General features: G+C 46.7%; 1 protein-coding gene across 1 annotated transcript in view; it reads left to right on the top strand.

The window, feature by feature from the left end:
* The first annotated feature begins 120 nt into the window (after positions 1–120).
* The window catches only part of LOC135804782 (uncharacterized), a 49,078-nt gene continuing 32,972 nt past the window's right edge, over positions 121–16,226 (top strand). Inside the window, exons 1-14 of the mRNA XM_065318738.1 lie at positions 121–445; positions 1,674–1,813; positions 2,304–2,407; positions 2,919–2,997; positions 3,273–3,443; positions 4,562–4,620; positions 8,050–8,206; positions 8,981–9,061; positions 9,928–10,028; positions 10,551–10,666; positions 11,001–11,056; positions 11,630–11,703; positions 11,850–11,921; positions 15,065–15,359. Coding sequence (XP_065174810.1) covers positions 331–445; positions 1,674–1,813; positions 2,304–2,407; positions 2,919–2,997; positions 3,273–3,443; positions 4,562–4,620; positions 8,050–8,206; positions 8,981–9,061; positions 9,928–10,028; positions 10,551–10,666; positions 11,001–11,056; positions 11,630–11,703; positions 11,850–11,921; positions 15,065–15,359 — 1,620 coding nt within the window. The 5' untranslated portion in view covers positions 121–330. The remainder of the gene's footprint in view (positions 446–1,673; positions 1,814–2,303; positions 2,408–2,918; positions 2,998–3,272; positions 3,444–4,561; positions 4,621–8,049; positions 8,207–8,980; positions 9,062–9,927; positions 10,029–10,550; positions 10,667–11,000; positions 11,057–11,629; positions 11,704–11,849; positions 11,922–15,064; positions 15,360–16,226) is intronic.

Below are 16,226 nucleotides of genomic sequence, written 5' to 3'. Positions count from 1 at the left end.
CTAGTGTCATAGTCTACGTCATCATGGTAATACTGCACTGCGCTGCGGTATTGAATTATTTGAAGAGTGCATGCAAGGGTTATGAACTCTTGGTGCATGCAAGAGACAGGATTCAGAAATTCAAAATAGTATACACATTCATTACTTGAAAACGAAATGAACAGTCATTTACATTTTTACCTTTTCAAGCTTGCAGAAGAAAATTGATAGTGGCTGACTTCATGCCTTGTATTTGCTCCCGTGTGTTGCTGTGAATGGTTTTGTCGTTCCACTGACTCTGTGGATGGTTTCTATCGCGAGCTGACTTGCTGGCTTTTCCCGCGTGGTAGCATGCCTCAAAGGCACCGAAGAAGTAGTCAGGATCGTCCAGTGGACCTAAGACCGACTTTCCATTGCTGTCCAAGTTGCGAAAGACCCTACTCTGTGTCATGTAACGTTAGTCAAGGTACATCATTATATCAGCCATTTTTGTACAACACCATTTCGACACCTTTGCTCCCGATAGTCGTGTACAGTTCATGCCAATCTTCCTTTTATTTAGAAAAAAAACTACAGTACCTTTAAAAAATAGTCGGTATGGAGATAATAACAGTAAAATAGCAATGAACAAAATTAAACTGGCGCTCATGTCAAACAACAAAGTACCGAAGGTTTTGTTCTAGAACGTTTTCTTGTTCTTAATATAAGTTATATCCTTTTTGTTGGTCATCCATTTTCTTTCAGTCACGAGATTCCATTGATGAATGTGACAAGAAAACGTTCTGGAACAAAACCTTTGCTACTTTGTTGTTTGACATGAGTGCGAGTTTATTTTTGTTCATACAGTACATTGCGTTTGATTATTTATCAGAGATGATGAGTAAAACTCAGCTGCCATCCCATAATCATCACAGGGATGAATTTGCTGTCATATTTTTGCATAGCAGTTTCTGCTATACGAAATCACAGTTGTGTAGCAGTCTTTTATTTTGATTAGCATTTTTCTTTGAAGGTTGGGTGTTTACCACATTGTCCTTTTGGAAAGTGATGCCTGAAAGCCCGTTTGCAAAAAGAACGACTGAAGCATACATGTGCATGCAGATTGAGAGTGCCTGCACCACATACACTGCACTGTATGCATGTTACTTGACAGCGCAGGCTAGGCATGGATAGCCTGTATGTATCGCAATTTTCTGCGAGTCACGGTGACTTTTGAGTAGCAGTAGATCTATTATGCATCGCAAACTGCGATGCGATACAGGATAAATTCATCCCTGCATCATCACTTTCTTTTGCTGCACAGAACTTCTGAAGAATACAGTTGGACACATGTCGCGCAATAATCCTCAGCGACTCTCATTGCGAAGTCAAAATCTTATGTCCAAGACACCACAGTATTTCTGTATTGCATTTCATGAACCGAATGTCATTGTGTCATATATTATAAAATAGATAAGACATGTGCCTCTCCGGCTCCAATGGTCTTGAATACTATTAGCACCTTTTTTGGAGAGCACTGACTTACGTGAAGTGCAACATTTACTAAGATAATTGTACATGTAACTTTACTTGACCAAACAAAATTTAGTGCCGTTCTTGGTGCTTAAACTTAATTATTATAAAACAGATAAGACAGCTAGTGACCCAATAGATATGCTTCTGAAGATCATTGTTGTCTTTTGTTTGCCTGGCAGATTCAGGCCCACGCTCAAGGCTCCCCTTGTTGTTGCCGTGTGGCCATGACTTGTGTGAAGTTTGCATCCGAGCGTGCCTGGCTGGACAGGGCCGATTTAAGCCATCCCGCCATGGCTTCGTCATATGTCCATTCTGCCGCGTAAGTGAATGTGCGTGTGTGTGTGTGTGTGTGTGTGTGTGTGTGTGTGTGTGTCCCATATGGTGCAGTGAGGTTGCGGGTTCCAATTCTCGACGATTATGGTCACACACGTCTTTCTTCTTTCTCGGACTCCTCCTGACTTTTCTTTCATTCTCCTGCGTGGTTACCAACAGCCAGTGCACGCTGAAGTATGTGGTGTGATGTGTGTGCCGGAAAAAATATATGAAAAAGACCAAAAAGTAGGGATTTCCTGACCAGAAAAGTCACTTCAAATCAGGGAGTACTAAAAAACCCGCGAGGTGACATGCCACTAATCCTGATTAACATAGTAATGATTGAGCTTAGTTTCAGTTTCGCTCTGATCAGCTTTGAATGCGCCTATCTTAGGTCTAGGCTGTGTGTGTGTGTGCGTGTGCGTGTGTGTGTGTGTGCGTGTGTGTGTTGGTATGTAAATGGATATGCGCACATTTTGTGTACTTTCTGCTCCCAGGACGAAACAGCGTTTGAAGATGGTGTCAAAAGCATTCACTATCTCAATTGTGATTGCTATGTGACTGGGCACATCGCCATGCAACAGGACAACAAAGCAAGGAGGTGCGACGCTACACATTTGCTAATTGACATCATGTATTGCATTGATAGTTGCCAATCTGTTTGTTATACCATGTCTCCACGCATTGTCTGTGGTGTGGCAAGCCCAATGCTAGATTAAACGTCCTGACCACCTGCTCTGTAAAGCAAGGATTTCCAATTTTCCACCAGCTGGATGCGAAAGCTAAAAAGAACACCGCTATGTGTGCATGCGCCTATGGGCGTGTAGTTTTGCACGACATATTAAAGAAAGGCTGCGGATATGTGCCAGCCAGTTGGTATCTCTTTTTTTGATAGCACCCACACATCCACCACCCAAGTTTGGATATCCGAGTGTGCTTGTCATAAGGCAGTTCTTCTTTCCCTATCTTTTGGGGAGAGCCGCATAGCTATTGGTAAACAGTGAGCAGGTACAAGTGGGTGGGTAGTTTCTAGGTATGGTTTCTAGGTATGGGTGTTCTTCTTTGCACTCTAATCTAATCACCCAGTTTTGTCGTTGTTCGTTTCCCATCAGGAGAAGTTCACCATCTGACGAGACGACAGTGAAGAAGTGGTATGGCCCTGGTGGATTGAGCCTGCAGATCTCAGAACGGGTAGGTCTAAACGCACTAAAACCCGTTGTTTCAACGTAATGCTATCACCCTGCCACTGAGTACATGTTTTGCACTTGCTTGCACCAGCCTGCTTATCTGTAGGCGTCTACTTTGAGATCGATGTTTTTTGGTGTTTGTATGCTGACTTTAGATGGTTGAAGACCGTCAAAGCAGCCACCCAGTGTCCTATTTTGACGTTAAATCTATGCTTTTCGGCTGGGTATAGCTTTGTGAAATATTCTTCGGCTGTTCATGTGTCCATGTCCTGTTGACAGGAGAATGTCTTCAATCGGCTTGCCAGGTTTTCTGACGTCAAGCTTTCTGACCCGCCATCTTCCGAGTCGCACTCTGCGTCTCACCGCCATCCGTGCATAGAGTGTGAAGGCGAATCGACAGCCTGCTGTGAAGTGTGCGATGCCACCTACTGTGATCCGTGTTTCGATGAGGTATGTTCCCGCTGTTCAGGCTTGTTTGTTGGCATAGAAATCTCATATTATACAGTTTAATCATACGTGTGCGTATGAGGGGAGCGCAATGGTATTGCTGGATCGCGATAGCCCTCAAAGTACCTTCGCGAGTGTGAGCCTTGTGGATCGTCTAAAAAATTACCGGTTCGTCTGAGACTCGATTAGAGGTCGAGTTTTCCGCACCCGTGGGAACGCCACCACCCTCAAGGATCAAGGCGCAGATGCAGCTCGTAAAGCGGTGGGAGGTGAGTAAATCAGACCCACCACAAAGTGGTCAACGACCGAAAATCCCATTCGCTGCATTCATTCTTCCCTTGTGCCAGGCCACGAGTTCCCAGTTAACTGTGGGTCGCAGCTGTGGGTCGCAGCTGTGGATCCTCGATCAATTTCAGTTCTCAAGATCTTCGTTCTTTCCATTCTTCGTCTATACAGTAGAATACTGATAATTCGAAATTGGTGTCATTCGAAGGTCCTGCTTCTTTCGAACATTTTCCATGCACCGATTTCTGCCTGTACAACGTCCATGCAAATGAGTTTGATAATTCGAAGTAGGTACGAACAGCAGTACTCATAATATTTCGAAGTGCTTTGTGAGCATGGGTGATACCTTCGGCACAGAAATTAGCACCGATAATTCAAAGTTCATGACATTCCAATTCAAACCTACTAGTTCGAATACTTGTACCTTACCTGCTACGTTGCTGAGAACAGCGCTCATGAGAGTCGAAGTTGCTGTCGGCACAAATCTGCAACACTGTGATTGATCCTCTTTGCCGCTGGCTTATCGATCTCACGAACCACTTGACCAGGTGTCGGCGCAAGCCCCGTCATCACCAGCAAGCGAATCGTCTTCAGATTGCAACGAAGTTTTGAGTTCTGGCGTTACGCACCGGCATCAACCAAGTGCGTGTATTCCGTTTCCTATTTACTGACACGCTAGGCTCTAGTTTTTTTTCCTCTGTTACACGGGCATGATGGCATGATGGCACGATGCCCAGAAGATTATTCCTAAAGCAGAGACACGTGTTTACTGGGTGCTTAGCATCGATTGTCAATTTTCAGTTCCTTTTTGTTTTCGGTGCTCCGTTGCTGTGCAGATCCACGAGCCGTTCAATATGGCCAACAGCAAGCACAAGCGTCTTCCACTCGAGCTCAGGTATGTGGGACATTCACTGTTGACATGTCACAATGAATGTTCCTGCTGCTTCTGCTGCTTTTTCAGAATGGCTGTACCCGAAATACCTCCCGACACACAGATCCTGCACACACCCTCCAAACACAGGAGGACATAATTGGTTACATTTCTGTAACTACAATTCTTATGGACGTAGTACGGGTGAGGCATCCTGATTCTTATGTGGAGTTGAGGGAAAAACTTCGACTCAAAATACATCTTTATATAGAACTCTCTGTCTCTAGCTCTAAAAATTTAGAAGAAGAATCAGAGAGTGCTGAAACAACAAAGTAAAATCATTGAGCACCAGCTACTAAGTGCTACAACAGAATATTGTAAAAGCCATTATTCTAATGAGCTGCTATTATAACGATTTCCTAAAATTGACCGATTTACGTGTACCAAAGGTAACGATTCTCACTCATTCTCAACGCTCGCTAGCAACAGTATAAGTATCGATTTCTTTTGTGTATATACTATAGCGTTTTTTTACCACAGATTTCTCCTCGTTAAAGCCTAGTTCACATTCGACGGAACGCTGACGGTACGGGATGTAAGGGCCTGTCGGGAAGGCTGAGGTGAGCTGTAAAATCTTGTACGATTCGTACGACACGACATGCTGCAGTCGTTGCGTCGTTCAACAGCGAACAGCGACGGTCATAAGTCACGGTCCGTGACGGGGTGACTTTTGGACCTAATTTCTTGTTTTTCGGGACTTCTTTTCAATTATTTCTCCTTCAATGAAGCGGAATCAAATCCACAACACTAGGTTTTCATGAAGACCAAAAAAGTAGCTTCGAAAGGTGTGCCATTCAAATAATAGCTCCAGGAAATAATATAACAGTTCATCTGTCACGCTCCTGAGCTATCCCTAAATACCATAATTTGACCCGTGCTCTGCGAAAACCGACCTTAGGTGCTTCGTAATTTTTTCGAGAAAAAGAACAAAACGTCACGATCTGTCGATTTTTGAAGATTACAAGGTGAGAGTCATGGCGGAACGAAGCAGAAGACGGTCGCTAGCTCAAATTGCTGTGGGCTTCTCCCCAGAGGTTTTAGCCGAACTCCTTCACGATGAATAGTCATTTTTTTGGCCTGGTCCAATCGCAGTTCTGATGACAGTAGTGCCGAGAAGAGTCGGATGTGGAATCGCAGGACGTAACGCTGATCGAGCTGGACGGTGATGCGGAGGAGAATTTCGATCAGGCGTCGGTTCTGCCACCAGCCCAGCCCCTCAATGCCGGCAATAAACAGAGTGCAGACCAAGAAAAATCGGTTCAAGTACTGTCTACAATCCAGGAGGCGCGTGACAAGTTTGACAAGCGCTGTAGGTGTTCCGCACTGGTGCTGTTTCAAGAGCGTGACACTTGAAACCTTGCTTACACTTACAGCACACAGCGCAGGTCCTGATCAAGACAGATCGCTGCTTGTGTGTAGGCGGAAAGCTAGACGTGCTCAGGAGACGTGGTGAGGCTACCCAGCGCGTCCAGCATGCTGGGAGATGTGATCTGGTGATAGATGGGGCTCAACAATACTACTCTGAACTACTGAAGTACAGTCAGTGGCTGGTGTGGAAGTCATGTACATGCATGTCAGGAAGTCTTTGTGTGTGCCTCCAGGATCAAGCCCTGGGTGCTGAAATCTGTGCAGGCTGCTGTCAGTGCAAGTAAAATCAGCCCAACACAGGAATTGAATGAACTCTGGAATGCACTGCCTGTGGAAGATGTTGTGGAGCTGAAGCATTTTATAGAGCAGTACGCTATGCTAGTATTATGCTATAGTTCATGGCCTCCCTTAACCTGCGCCTCCACATGGGCACAACAAGCCAGTACCAACCTACATGTATTTGCCCAGTATCACTACGAAGAAGCTTGTTCACCAGGCGTTCACAAAGCCTGGTGGCAAAGCTGCATACAGTACGTTTGGCAAGATTTGGAAAAGAGACTGCCATGATATCACCGATTACGAAACAATGTGTGCGGCTGATGTAGACATAACTAGATGTTCTAACTACCAGTACCAGATAAAACTATCAATATCCTTTAACCCGGCATTGATCCTAGCTTCTTCACTACTTTGCACCTGCCTCTACGCATCACTCCGGCTGGCATATCCTCAAACAGAGCCAAATACCTCTTCCACCAGATTCGTGAGCAACACCATCCACAGAACAGAGATAGAATGTGTCTATCTCCACAACAGGAAGATCCAATGCCATCATAAACCTTTCCTTTTGAGGATTATGACATACAGATTTATTCTGCAAAGTTTGGTTGCAATCATGCTGCTTGAATTCTCACAGCATTGGTTCCGAAATGTAGCATAAAATCCTGGATTTTTGCTATTTTCCTCCAAAAATTGCAGGAAAAGTGCAAAGAAATTGTCATTGTATCTAACTGAATATGTATGCAATCCACCTAAAACTTCACCAGACGTTGAAGAAAGGGTCATGGGTCAACAATCCAGCACAAACTCAATTTCGCCAAAATAGCACCTAAGGTCGGTTTTCGCAGAGCAGTGGTCATATGTGATATCAGACATTATCTTGGTAAAATTCAACTCGTGTTAGCCATTCTGCGAGTTATCATGGGAAGCGCGGTGTTCGAAATGCTAAAAATTTCCAAGTACGAATCGGGAGTAGTCGGCACACGACGCCGTCTCCTGTTCACACTCAAAATGCAGCTGTTTTGTACGCTTGCGTCCCCGTCTTCTACGCCCGTCTACGGTATGAAAAGTTGGATCGATCCAACTCTTCCCGTCGCTTCCCGATCTGTACGGCAGTACGGTTGCGTTCCCGTTCCTGGCGTTCACATTGGACGCCGTCAGACTGTCCCGTCGTTTCCCGTCGATCCTTACGTCGCGTCCCGTCGCGCCCCGTCGAATGTGAACTAGGCTTAACTCGTTAGATTTAGCACTTCGCTGTATATGTACTCCTGGTAATAGCTGTAATGCAGCCTGTCTTTCTACACTGGAACAGGAGCTACCGTATTTTCCGGAGTATAACTATAAGCCGCACTTTAAACACCAGTATTCACCCGAAAAAGTGTCAGTGTGCCTTATATACTACCATGGTCAAATTAACTGTGATCAACAGGGTACTCTAATTTCACAAATTTTCGGTGTACTTTTATTTTCGGTACTTTCGGTGCATCCCTGCTTCATACCTAAAATTTCAATACACCGAACAAACACTAACACACATAATCCAATAGGGAACTGCTTCTCTGTACCGAAAATTTCTGTTCACCTAACCTGGCCTTTTGCCCTCATACCGAAAATATTGAGCACCGAAAATTTCTGAAATTAGAGTAGATGTCTGTATTTTGTCCGGAAACTACTGTAAATTGTATCATTTGTCAGTGTATAAATGAGCACCACGCCGTTCTTCCCCTGTGCGTTTGTGTTCTGCAGAGGTCTGAGCAGCATTTTCTGTGCGGAGCATCCCGGAACCAATGTGGAGTTGTACTGTTGCGATGATAACCTGCCTGTTTGTGTCATGTGCATTGCCAACCTGGGCGCCTCTCAGAGCAAACATTTTGACCACAACGTCGTCCCAATCCAAACACAGGTGAGATAAGCTGTGGGTGGGTGGGTGGGTGTGGGTGGGTTGGTGTGGGCGTGGGTGGGTGTGGGTGGGTTGGTGTGGGTGGGTTGGTGTGGGTGGGTTGGTGTGGGTGTGGGTGGGGGGAGGGGGGGGGGGGGGGGGGGGTGCGTGACGCATGCTGCGGGTGCATACGGAATGCTGCTTATGTTTAATGGAAGTAACAGGTGGTAGAGAACTCACCAGCTACACCAGCTGGCAGTCTCAGTTTCGTTCACAGTATGTTTAGGTATTTTAGGATTCCGAAGACCCCTTCATCAGATGAATGGCACGTTCCAGTGTATCTATGCTAGTGCCCGAATGCAAGGTGGTATTTGCTCAGCTAGCCAGATGTGCTGGGGCGCCCTGAAGGATTGCATGGTAGTAAATACTCAGATGTGCTGGGGTGCCCTGAAGGATTGCATGGAAGTAAATACTCTTGGGGGAAGCCAGCTACACAGACAGAGAAGGGCAGATAACTGTTAAACTGTTTGACTCAGACTTTCAAGCATACTGCAATGATCGGACAGCACTAAATTGTTGTGCCTCCTCTTTTTCCCCACACATATACATTCTGTGTGACTCCTGTCACCATCTAAAGCGAAATGCAGGGGCAATATTGTTATTGTCTCCTTTATAAGATGTGTACGAATGCCCTGGCGTAATGCGGGACTGTCCGCAAGCAAACTTCAATTCCCCTTGGTTGAGCATCTCTTGTTTGTTAAATTGTTGTTTTTTATTGTCTGCTTGTTGTACGTTCAGCTCCCAAAGATGCGTGAAGAGGTTGCTGCTATGGAGAAAGACTTGGAGATACACACCCGAAGTCTGTCTGATGCCTTGTCGGTGAGGAGGAGTAACATAGTATTCACAATTTCACATGGTCCGGAAGTGTATGGTCGGTACAGTACCATTGATCCACCCCGAAACTCCACCATTTGAAGCGACTTCAGTGTGTCGCATTTTACCGGCTATAAATCGACCTTTTATGACCGAAAAATCGAACTTCAACCGGGGTCTTACTGCCAATGTCGAGGCCCAGAGTACACGGAGGGGTCCACTTATATAACCAATATAAATACAGTGCATGCCAGAATTATTATGTCAAACGAACCGGAGCATGCGCTGCTTGACGCAATACATATCAGTTCAGTGGGTCAACAGGGGGGGGGGGGGGTCAACGTTGTGGTATGTGTATTGTGTTGACTTACTCGTTTTGTGTTCAAGTTTCTGTATTTTTCCTGTCGGCTAGAACTTTGTGCGCTTTGTACCCATAGAACCTTTCTGGTATGCGAATACATTCTGTGTGGTGTAGTTTTCATTTTGTGGTCTGTTGGTCGCTTGCTAGTACTGATGTTGATGCTGGTGCTAGTACTGATGTTGATGCTGGTGCTAGTACTGATGTTGATGCTGGTGCTAGTACTGATGTTGATACTAGTAGTACTGATGTTGATGCTGGTGCTAGTACTGATGTTGATGCTGGTGCTAGTACTGATGTTGATGCTAGTAATACTGATGTTGATGCTGGTAGTTCTGATGTTGATGCTGGTGCTAGCGGCGGGTGGTCGTGCTGGTGCTGGCGCTGGTTCTGGTTCTGGTGCTTTTCCTGATCTTGATACTGTTTGTATGTGTTTGATGCCAATGTTGGCCGTTTTTGTTTTGTTTTTGTCGTTTGTTGCATGTATGTATGCTTTTTCGTGTGTGCCCAACAGCAAACTTCGTCGACTCTAAAAGATCTTAGGGAGTCCAGTCTGACTGTGATGGAGAATATCCACAAAAATTTTGTCCAGCTTCACCGTTGCCTTCAGAAAAGGTAGGCAGGGCTGTTAACGTAAATGTGTTTGGCTACAGTGCTTTTCAATATCGTAGATGCACAGTTCCCACCGTTTTGGCATGGTCCCGGCTTTAACAGGCACTTGTCTCCCGTTCTGAATGTATGCTACTGATTGGTGTGGGTGATGCACCACTTATGACAAGACTTCAACCCCCCCCCCCCCCCCCCCCACACACACACACACACAAATTGGAGTTGCGCACTTGGGCAACTGTAGGTCTTATTCGTGCGATAATTTTTGAAGTGAATTCGAAGTACTTCATGTCATAGATGTTGTATACTTCAAGGGAGCAATATTCAGCTGTGTCTCTGTCTCTTCTCTTTATGTTTTTGTTCTTGTGTGCACTGTGTCTATTTGTTGTGTGTGTGTGTGTGTGTGTGTGTGTGTGTGTGTGTGCGTGCGTGCGTGTGTGCATGCGCGTGTGTGTGTGTGTGTGTGTGTGTGTGTGTGTGCATGTATGCGTGTATGTATGCATGTATGTATGCATATATGTTTTGCAGAGAAGAAGAGCTACTTAGCGAAGCACATGACATGGTCCAGCGACAGGCTGATCCGGTGTTGGATGCACGCTTGGTGTTGGATAAGAAAATAAAGGATGCTGTCCGGGCAAGAGAATGTAAGATATGTGTGTGTGTGTGTGTGTCCAGTTTGTCCGCTATCGTCGCTAAAAGATTTGCGTGCATGGTGCATAGTGTGTGTGTGTGTGTGTGTGTGTGTGTGTGCGTGCGTGCGTGCGTGCGTGCATGGCTGGCTGGCTAGCTATGTGCAGAGTGTTGGTTCGGACTTTTCTCTCTTTCTGGTGCTTGTATTCACTGAATTGTGTGCGTGTTTTGTTGTCTTCATTCAGTGCACTGTACTCATGACCCGACTAGAATGGGTGTGCAATGTATAGTGCGCATGTATTCTCCAATGATTCTTTGTCTTGCTTGTTTCTCGTCCAATATTGACAGGGTGCAATCGTGCTGCAAGAACAGACGATGAAGCAGTGCTAAGGAAGGCCTTCGTGGTAATAGAGAACAGGCAGTGTTTTTTGTTTGTTTTTGTTTTGTTTCTGGGATGTCCTGTAAATTGATTGTGTCTGGTAAATGCTAAAACTCGCACTGGTCCAAGTCCGGCCAACCGCGGCTGTCCTTGTAGCTGTCCTGGTCTACCTGTTAAATTATGGATATCCTATGTTATGCTATGTTCGGCAATACCCTCATGTTTTTTTCTGGGAGTGTTGCATGCGCTGAAAAACTGGGCCTGGCACATCAGACTTGCTACACCCCTTCCTTCGTCTACTGTACTTGTGCTTCTTTCGTAGCATGATGTACCCGCTGCTCTGCATGCCAGAGCCTTTGCTGGACGGAGAGCTTGTTCGCTCCTCCCCGGAGTTTCAGTGCAACGCACTGTCCATGTTATTAACGCGGTGTGCGTGTTGTGCTGTTCTACCGCCTGTTCCGCTTTCACGATGTCAGAATGCATGAAAGCTGGACAGTTTTCATCCTAAAATGTATGTTTAGCAGTGTTGGATTGCGCATGCCTTCTTCTATTCGTCCAGTCCCTCTCTTGATTTCTTCCTTCTGTTCCCTTCCTTCAGTTTTCCAAGCAACAGATTGGCGACCGCAAGACTGCCCAGGCTGTGTTCAGTGAAGACACCACCTACCCCTTTAGGTAAACAAATTTCAATGTTATTTCCTGGAGTAGATCTGCCTGACTACCCTCGACTTGTTCAAGCAAATTGTGGCCTATGTATCGATTTCCTGGCATTGCCAATAGCTGAGCCTGCTTGTCTTTGCGGTACGTTGCATCATGTTCAGGTTCTCGATTGATGAGGACTTCCATCACGTTCTGTCTTCGGCTGCTGACTTATCAGGTGGTACAACACCCCGGTAGGTAATCAGCGTAGTACACTAGTAGTACAGTCATGTAGTAGTAGTAGTGCCGGTGCATGGGTGGTAAGTACATGTAGGTATGTACATGTAGGTATGTGGTGGGTAAGTAGGTAGGTATGGGGTAGGTAAGTGGGTAGGTATGTACATGTAGGTATGGGGTAGGTAAGTAGGTAGGTATGGGGTAGGTAAGTGGGTAGGTATGTACATGTAGGTATGGGGTAGGTAAGTAGGTAGGTATGGGGTAGGTAAGTGGGTAGGTATGTACATGTAGGTATGGGGTAGGTAAGTAGGTAGGTATGGGGTAGGTAAGTGGGTAGGTATGTACATGTAGGTATGGGGTAGGTAAGTAGGTAGGTATGGGGTAGGTAAGTGGGTAGGTATGTACATGTAGGTATGGGGTAGGTAAGTAGGTAGGTATTGGGTAGGTAAGTAGGTAGGTATGTACATGTAGGTATGGGGTAGGTAAGTAGGTAAGTACTAGGTAGATACTACATTATAGAGGGGAATTCCAACCAGTCGCTGAGAACGCGGGGGGGGGGGGGGGGAGGAGAAGGGGGAGGTGGGAATTTTCTCTTGGTGTATGGATTTTGTGATGAGGGGGGGGGGGTAGATGCCCGCGAGGACTCTTCTCGAGCATCGCACACACAAACGACTTTGCATAGCATGGTCCGAGTAGTTCCACTGCTCATCCTGCAATAGCTGACGTACTTATTCACTAATGGACACATACCATGTAACTACTTCAGGCCAGTACAACGGGCAAAATAAACACAAGCGCAACCTCAACAGAGAGAAAATGAGCTGAACTGGCTGTGAAAACAGTCTTATACGGAAGGAGCTATTAAAAAAGGGCTCTGAAAACAGTCTATTAGGAGGGAGCTAAAATGGCTGTGAACACAGTCTAATGCTGGGTCAGACGAGCCTCAGCCTGGACGAGGTCGATAGGCGCAAGGTCGACGTGACGACGGCGAACGGAGCGTGATCCTCGAACACACCGGCTGGCAGACCTGGCAAAAGAGAAAGCCAAGCAGCAACACATCCAACAAACGACTTTGCTGTAGCTCTACTTTCGCTTAGAAGCAAGAGCATCAGCAATCCGCTTGACTGCGATGTTTGCCTCTGGACCCATTCCCCCACAAGAGGAGAAGACCAGCGGTGTAAACGAGCCATGTTCAACTTAGTTGACTCTCTCGCCATACTCCCGCTTCTTGGCACCTTCCAACTTGCGATAAACAGCTGCAATGGGCTTGGACCATAGCTCGATGCGTGGGGATAAAACACCCTCGTATCAAAGAATGCATTGCGGCTTTGGTTCCAAAAGCCCCGCACCCGGATGTCTGCTCGCGCATCGGACTCAACGTTGGCAGTACGGTAGCGAAAGGTTTCACCGGTGATGGGTTGCAGCGTCGGCTCAACTTCCACATCGTTGCGGATCTCTTTCAAGCATGAGGCTAGGAAATCGGTGACCTCATCATGGCGCATATGAATGAAGCCCGACCGCTTACATTTCTGGGCATGGTCCACAGTGAACCGCTCTCCACAGGGCCAGGTAGCCGGTAGCCTGTCCAAGGCCAGTACATCTGCTGCATACAAAGACAGGAATGTAGATATTGCACTATCATGTGACAGCCACCGGCCTTACAACGGCTCTGCAAGCTTCACGGACGGATCGTTTAAGAGTGAGTGAATTGTATGCAGACGAGCTTCGCGGACGGGTGAATTATATCAGTATCGGTAGACTCCACACCTAGTGCAGGCTCGAGTCTACACAGTAGCACTACCCACCAATACCCAACAATACCCAGCATTTGCTACAGCAGCTGTGGTTGTGAAAGCTTTTCCATGCACTTCTTGGTGGATCCACTTCATTAACGGGAGTTCTCGTTGAAGCTGTGTGGCTAATCCGTTGATGCGGCCTGCGAATGTGCATGCCGCGTCTGACCCAAGATGGCACTGGCTGAGGTTGACTCCAGTGCTACTTTCCCAGTCCTTGGTGGCTGTTATGATGTTGTCGGCACTGCACTCTTCACTCAGTGTCAGTACACCTCTGATGCACACTATGACACAGGCATATCCCTCACACAGCCGTAGGCGTATGATAAGCTGCAATATGTTACCGATGTCCTTTGACTCGTCAGCAGCAATGCTCGAGTTTACACTACCCGCCAATACCCAACAATACCCAGCATTTGCTACAGCAGCTGTGGTTGTGAAAGCTCTTTCATGCACTGCTTGGTGGATCCACTTCATTAACGGGAGTTCTCGTTGAAGCTGTGTGGCTAATCCGTTGATGCGGCCTGCGAATGTGCATGCCGCGTCTGACCCAAGATGACACTGGCTGAGGTTGACTCCAGTGCTACTTGCCCAGTCCTTGGTGGCTGTTATGATGTTGTCGGCACTGCACTCTTCACTTAGTGTCAGTACACCTCTGATGCACACTATGACACAGGCATATCCCTCACACAGCTGTAGGTATATGATAAGCTGCAATATGTTACCCATGTCCTTTGACTCGTCAGCAGCAATGCTCGTGAATGTGCAGCTCTTCATCTCAGACTTCCTAGTGCTGTAGGAGCACACCATGAGGAGCCTGTGGATAATCGTCTCTCGCATCACTGCTAGTCTACTGGGCAATTCTGGCACGGCGTCCGTTGGAATCATCAACACTTGCGCCATCATGGAAGTCGCCTGTGAGACCCTGCCAATTGCCTATAGCAATGTCTTCTTTGGCTATCCAATACAAGCCTTTCATCAGCTTTGTGGGTGGGTGGGTAGGTAGGTGGGTGGGTGGGTGGGTGGGTAGGTAGGTAGGTAGGTAGATGGGTGGGTAGGTAGGTAGGTAGGTAGGTGGGTAGGTAGGTAGGTAGATGGGTGGGTGGGTAGGTAGGTGGGTAGGTGAGTGGATAGATGGGTGGGTGGGTAGGTAGGTGGGTGGGTAGGTAGGTAGGTAGATGGGTGGGTAGATGGGTAGGTAGGTAGGTAGTAGGTACATGCACAAGGTAGATACATGCACAAGGTAGATTTTGCACTTGCCGGCTATTGTGCGGTGTCATGGCCTTGTACCATGTTTTTCATACTTCTGTATCAATCTCTCATCCCACCCTACTGCCTTCTTGTCATGTAAATTGCTTTCTCTGCAGTGTCTCGGTGGTGGCAGTCGCATTGGATGATGCCGTTGATCCCAGCACGGGTCAGAAATATGTTTCTTCTCACTTCAGCTCCAGTAGCGGTTGTAGCAGCAATACTGGCAGTGCCACAAAGGAAGAAACCACTGTTGTTGGTGCTGCTGATATTGCAGTGAACAATCATTCAGACAGCCAAGGACGCACTGAGGAGATGGCTGCTGAAATGCAGCGGTCGGCCTTGGATGATTTGGAGGGTTTGGACCGTGATAACTCCAGCGAGAAGAATGGCAACGTTGAGGATGAGTGCATTGTAAGTGTGGTGTACCTGGTGTTTCAGTGCAATGACTTGACGATGTTGATAATAACGTTTTAAGTGCTGCATGCGGTGGTACGTGGACAGTGGAATTTCCCCAAGAAGATACACCTGCATCTGCTGTGCACATGTTGGCACTGCTCGATGTGTTTTCTTGTTTATTTATTCTAGCACCCCGTACAGTGGCCAAGAATTTGTGTTCGAGAGGGCATGGCATGAGTTTCTTTGACTTGCGACTTGCAAACACTTCCCTCGGTGCGTGTTTGTTGGCCTGTGCTGTGCATGTCTTTTCTTGACCTTATTTGTGCAACCCTGCTCTTGTTTGCCAGACTGTATTCAGTGTGCAACCCTGCTCTTGTTTGCCAGACTGTATTCAGTGTGCAACCCTGCTCTTGTTTGCCAGACTGTATTCAGTGTGCAACCCTGCTCTTGTTTGCCAGACTGTATTCAGTGTGCAACCCTGCTCTTGTTTGCCAGACTGTATTCAGTGTGCAACCCTGCTCTTGTTTGCCAGACTGTATTCAGTGTGCAACCCTGCTCTTGTTTGCCAGACTGTATTCAGTGTGCAACCCTGCTCTTGTTTGCCAGACTGTATTCAGTGTGCAACCCTGCTCTTGTTTGCCAGACTGTATTCAGTGTGCAACCCTGCTCTTGTTTGCCAGACTGTATTCAGTGTGCAACCCTGCTCTTGTTTGCCAGACTGTATTCAGTGTGTAACCCTGCTCTTGTTTGCCAGACTGTATTCAGTGTGGAACCCTGCTCTTGTTTGCCAGACTGTATTCAGTGTGCAACCCTGCTCTTGTTTGCCAGACTGTATTCAGTGTGCAACCCTGCTCTTGTTTGCCAGACTGTATTCAGTGTGTG

This window comes from Sycon ciliatum, chromosome 1 (genome assembly GCF_964019385.1).
Source record: "Sycon ciliatum chromosome 1, ocSycCili1.1, whole genome shotgun sequence".
In the NCBI taxonomy this organism is placed as follows: Eukaryota; Metazoa; Porifera; class Calcarea; order Leucosolenida; family Sycettidae; genus Sycon; species Sycon ciliatum.
This window is presented reverse-complemented; position numbering and strand designations above follow the sequence as displayed.